Genomic DNA, 6,000 nt, shown 5'->3' on the forward strand with positions numbered 1-6,000 from the left:
TCTGCAGACATTTACATATAGGTAAACCTATAATAAGACTTGCCTAAAGGCAGTGTAAATATCTCCTAAACGTGCACCATTTAGGAGATATTTGCATTACATGCAGCCAGTGACATCACTGGCACATGTGCTCTGAAGGAACGACCACGGGTGCCGTTCCTTCCGAGCCCTGTGTCGTGAACGGCGGTTCCCACATTCCCAGAGTGACGTCATCTTGGCTCCGGCCACTCACAGCGCCAGAGCCCGCAAACCCGGAAGAAACTCTGGGAAAGATGTCAGCGGTGTGCATGGTGCTGCTGGAAGGCTTTGTTCTAGTGGTTCTCAACCTCCCTAGTGCTATGACCCCTTGATAAAATTTCGCAAGTGGTGTGGACCCCTAACAGTAAAATTACTTCGTAGCGTGGGTTGTCAGTACCCAAGGCAAGACAAGTAATTATAAGTAATATTTTTTTTTTTTTTCTCCCCATCCCTCTCTCTAGCCGTCTTTCTTGTTCTTTCTGTTTATTCTTTCTCTCCCGTTTTTTTTCTTTGTTCCTCCCCCTCTTTTCCTCTCCCCTCCCATGTATTCTCTATTTTTATTCTTTCTCTTACTTCTTGGTGGGGAGAATGGGATGATTGGCAATGCTGGGGAGAGTTCTGATCAGCCAGCTTAGGTGCTCTTGATCAAGTTCACCTGCTGATGTGAGAACTGTAGTGGGGACTTTTAATGGCAACTCTAATCACAGGTAGTGTTAGTGTGTCTCCAGCTTTGTGGTGTCTTGTAGCAGTGACACCTAGGCTGAAATCAGGCGATGGGGTCTTCTCCATCCCCTCCCACTTCACATTCCTCACCAGTCAGCTGACCTCTAGTCTCTGCCCCCTAGCTATGCCGTGAACTAAATGGGCGGCTGTGAAGTGGCTGAGTGGGCGGCCGCGGGCTCCAGGGACAGCCCTGCTGGGCGGACGCAAAACGGCTGGGAGAGCGGTGCAGGCTTCAGGAACAGCCCAGGATTCAGTGACCCCTGGCAAATCATCATTCAACCCCCGAGGGGGTCCCGACCCCAGGTTGAGAACCACTGTTCTAGAGTATTTCATAAAAAGCTCATTATGCCTTTTGTCTTAAAGCCCTTTCACACTGGGGCGGGGGGCGGCGTCGGCGGTAAAACACCGCTATTAGCGGCGTTTTACCGTCGGTATGCGGCCGCTAGCGGGGCGGTTTTACCCCCCACTAGCGGCCGAGAAAGGGTTAAATACCACCGCAAAGCGCCTCTGCAGAGGTACTTTGCCGGCGGTATAGCCGCGCTGTCCCATTGATTTCAATGGGCAGGAGCGGTATACACACCGCTCCTTCACCGCTCCGAAGATGCTGCTGGCAGGACTTTTTTTACCGTCCTGCCAGCGCATCGCTCCAGTGTGAAAGCCCTCGGGGCTTTCACACAGGAATACATGCAGCGGCACTTTCGGGTCGGTTTGCAGGCGCTATTATTAGCGCAATAGCGCCTGCAAACCGCCCCAGTGTGAAAGGGCTCTTACAAGTGTTTGGGGTTTTTTTTTTTTTGTTTTTTTTTAAAAAAACAGTACCTTCAGTCCAGTTTCTTTAAGTGGAAATGCCTGTCTCCCCCCTTGACCCAGCTATATATATGATGTGCTGTTCTGCAGCTTTTCCAGCAAAATCATCCCTGCCTAGTCCTTTTCTTTGTGTGCATGTTTACCACAGTCCCATTTATTACTATGGGGATCTTCAGCAGAGTACACTACCGCTTCCCCATGGGAGTGATTAGTGGTGCAACAGGCATGTGCACTACAAGGATGTTTTTGCAGGAAGGGCTCTGTGGGGCTTGGCAGGTCCACACAGTAAAGATTGCTGGATTGAGGAGGAGGGAAAGTAATTAAAGTAGAACTATGGTCAAAACTTTAAGTTTGGATAGAGTATTGGGAGGAACCCATATATAAACCATGTGGTGTGTGGGTTTTTTTTTTTTTTTTTTTTTTTTTTATAATTGCCATCTGTTTCATTGCGGAGATTTCACGGAGATGTCCCATAGCGAAACCGAAAGTAAAAGGAAATCCCTGCAAATTGAGGAAATTTCTTGGGGACCCCCAGGTCACCAGAGCCATTGGAAGATTTTCACTTTTACTTTTCTGGGGACACACCAAAATTTGGGATTTTCTTTTCACTTTCCCTTTTAGGCCTCATGCACACTGGATGTTTTTGGACGTTTTTACAGCAGCTGTTTTTGTCTGTAGACATTTTTTTCTACAGTCAAACTCCCCAACATGTTATCCTATGTGTCCATGCACACACAGGCTGTTATTGGCAGTTTTTAGCTGTAAAAAAAAAAAACACCAAAACTAATGGGTTCTGAGAGGAGTTTTTCAGCTGTAAAAACACTAACGTGTCTTACCAGCGTTTTTTGGATGTTTTTGATGCATTGAAATAAACACTATTGCACAAACATTGAAAAACTCACTGCAAAGCTACTGGTGTTTTTATAACGTTATTTTAACGTCCAGTGTGCATGAGGCCTTAATGCTAAACAGGTTAGAGAGAGGGTGAATCTCCTTAACGGGTGCACAGACAGCAATAAAAACGTCAGATGTTCTAATCCCCTCTCCATTCTATCCAAAAACTAAAAAAAAGTTGGCCTTTAGTTACTTTAACCAGGAGGGCTGCACTCAGGGTTGTATGTCAGATTGACTAAAAGACAGTTGTATCAAAGGAATAGCTTTCCTACAAGTTTACCAAAAACACTGATGATCAGTAACCAGGTGCAGTTTGATTTCTGCTTTGGTTTTTATAGTTTGCATTGCAAATTTGCTGCAAGTACATGTCTATGCGGTAGGGTGCAGAGGTTGTTTCTGCATGTGCTACTTCCCTTTTGGGACTAATGGTATGCTCAGCATTTATTTGTCTTGGAACTCGGCTTGCATGTTGGCAGCCTGTACATCTTAGAATGGTGTGTACAGTGAGGGAGGAAACAAAATAATCTGATTTATTTAATTGCAAGAGGCTACAGCATGTACTTTTAGTTTTTATAATTTTTCAACAAAGTAATGTATTATTTACCCTAGCCATTCATGTAATGCACTTTTATTTCCTTACAGCATTGATAAAATCTCCAAGATAACCTCTCCTGTGCTGATCATCCATGGCACTGAAGATGAAGTTATTGACTTTTCCCATGGACTGGCACTGTTCGAGCGCTGTCAAAGGCCGGTGGAACCCTTGTGGGTGGAAGGAGCTGGACACAACGATGTGGAACTGTATGGACAATACCTTGAACGGTTAAAACAGTTTGTCACACAAGAGCTTGTAAATTTGTAAAGTACTACTTGGTCAAAACAATCTCTCCCTGCGGCACGGAAGGTTTGCGCCAACTTTTACAGCAGTGCGTTAGCTGCTCGCTGGCCACCCACCAGAGAGTTTAACCGATCATGTTTCTTTTATTTTGCTGGACTGTGAGCCATACAAAGGTCCTATACAAACCTGAAGGTCTGTTTTGCAAATTATGTTGGTCGCCTTAACAGATGTACAGGTAATGATTTGTTTAAGGGGATAGCATGTCTAAAACATTTTCCTACATTCCCCCCCCAATATCCTGTACAGTATTGGCTAAGATCTCTTCTGTGCTATCACTTATGAAGCTAAGGTGTATGCTAGTATTTAAAGGTTATTAAACAGGTGTCGTAGAATCCAAAAAGACATTGGTACTGATGGAAGGCCGTTTTAAAGGGGAGCACCACTATATACAAACCAGCAGATACCTCAGGTTCTCCTCTGTTGGATTATAGCCTTGCACGTTCCGCGGTATGTCAGAACTTTACAGTAGAATTAGAGCAGATTAAAATGACATGGAATTGCTCAAAGCGGTACTTTAGCCAGCAAAGTTGGTTTAGCCATTTTCAGCGATCACATGGTGGTGTTACCCTTAAGCACCATTCAGTCAGAGGTACAATGTGATTATCACAAGTCTTAATACTATTGCATGGTATCAAGAAAGCTCTGTATACAAATTTTGCATGTGGTATACACCCAGATCATTTTACTGACAGTCCAAGCGTAAAACCAACAAACCTGTAGTGGTAGTCATAAAGGAGCACAGCATAACAGGAAAATGTCATTGGATGTACTATCCCTTTTAACATCGGTAATGAAGGTTTTTATACCAGTATTAAAATGTGGATATGAATCTGCTGTCAGGCTTTTGTCCTTTACCTACATCTGTGTAAATTTTTTTTTTTTTTTTTGTTACAAGAGTGCTTGAAAGAAGCAGCTCATCATATCAGCATGGCTCATCCATATGTACTGTATCTAAATTGAGCAGTGTGATTAAATGGCAACAAACTGATTGTAAAAGTCCCCTCTATTATTCGTAAGGATAGTTTTTGTTTCCAGGTGCCCAGAGACGCAGACACTTGTTTATCGCTTTCTGATCCACATAGGCTTTTTTTTTACAAAATCTGATCAAACCTTCTGTGATCAGTCAATTCCTATCTTATGGAATACAAAGCATATCAAGTGAGCAGAATTTCGTTGCCAAACACATTTAACTTTTTCCTTTTTAGCTTCTCTGGGATTATTGCAACCTAAGAAGCACTGCAGCTTCACAAAGCACTGAAATGTTTAAGAATCTGAAGTAGAAGCTGTGATTTCATACACTGAACCATAAACCACTATATACACACCTAAATGACTTGATTCAACCAGATTGTTCGTTTTTATGGGCAGTTACCATGTACAGTAGTATGATTGCCCTCTTTACTGGTGTACATATTTGCAATGTCATCCAAACAATATTTTCTTAAAAAGTAATTGACAGTTTTGCAAAAAGGTGCAGCCACCGTGTCTGTAGCTGCTGCTGTTCTTTTACTTCTTTCTACATGTGCTAAAAAGGGAATATTAAATCTTTGTTTTCTGTTGCTGAGCAACAGCATGCTGGACTCTAAACTGACAGAACAAGCTTCCTTGGCCAAAATCTTTCATTCAAGTCAGTGGGGGGTTTTCAGGCAGCCCCTTTGGACACACTGGGCTGGATTCCACATATTCCAAAGTGGGCCCTTTTGTTTTATTTTTTTTCTTCTTAGGCTAGATTGTATAACTTGCCAAGTTTTTTTTGTTTTTTTTTTTTCTTCTTAGGAGTGGTTTATTATTTTTACCAATTTAGTTTTATCACTGAGTATCAATGTAACAGTAGGCCATTGCTACAATGTGTTGATTTGGGTAATGCTCTTCACTTTCTAGTACCACTATAATACAACTAACTGGCCAGTCAGTTCAGTTACTGGTACAGAGCATTTCAAATGTTCATTTGAAACCTTGTTTTAAAGTACAAGGCAACGTTCTGTAGACCTCACTGACTCTTAAACATTATGTTCATCCTAACAGAACTTTTGTATTTTTTTTTAATTGTTTGCAGACAAGCTGCATGATTCTGCAAGTTTTTGGAAATATTTTTTTCAATTAGTTTACAAAAGCATTTTTTAAATTTTTTTTTTTTTTTTTGTTTTTTATATATGCAATTTTTTTTTCTTTAAGTTGCCTGTCCTTCAGTTTAGGTTGGCTTCAAGTTTCAATAATGAATGCAACTGCAGTTTAATGATATGTAGTACAAATTGTGAATGGATAACACTGTGGATACATATAAAGGCCTTATTTAGTGTCATAATTGTCGTGGCTGTCTGGGATTGTATAAAGTTTAATCATGTATTATAAAGACTTGCATTGGTTTAGATGTGACCCAGTAAAAATCTATAACTACTTTGTGGTGTACTTGTGATTTTTTGTTTGTTTTGTTTTGTTTTTTTTTTTTTTTGTTTTTTTGTTTGTAAAGGCTTGTTAAACAAACATGTTATACTTTCCTCTGTGCAGTTGGTTTTGCACAGAGCAGCCCAGATCCTCCTATTCTCCAGTCTCTTTTCTGCTCCTGGCCCCTCCCTCCTATCGAGTGCCGCCACAGTCAGCAGCTTCCTATGGGGGCACTGGAGCTGAGTCACAGCTCTGTGTGTCCATTCAGACACGGA

At 41.8% G+C, this 6,000-nt stretch overlaps 1 protein-coding gene across 1 annotated transcript in view; it reads left to right on the top strand.

Annotated features, from left to right (window-relative positions):
• The window catches only part of ABHD17B (abhydrolase domain containing 17B, depalmitoylase), a 67,481-nt gene extending 61,743 nt beyond the window's left edge, over positions 1 to 5,738 (top strand). The window contains exon 4 of the mRNA XM_073634489.1: positions 3,085 to 5,738. Coding sequence (XP_073490590.1) covers positions 3,085 to 3,304 — 220 coding nt within the window. The 3' untranslated portion in view covers positions 3,305 to 5,738. The remainder of the gene's footprint in view (positions 1 to 3,084) is intronic.
• The last annotated feature ends 262 nt before the right edge of the window (positions 5,739 to 6,000 follow it).

The sequence above is a fragment of the Aquarana catesbeiana genome, linkage group LG01 (assembly GCF_042186555.1).
Source record: "Aquarana catesbeiana isolate 2022-GZ linkage group LG01, ASM4218655v1, whole genome shotgun sequence".
In the NCBI taxonomy this organism is placed as follows: Eukaryota; Metazoa; Chordata; class Amphibia; order Anura; family Ranidae; genus Aquarana; species Aquarana catesbeiana.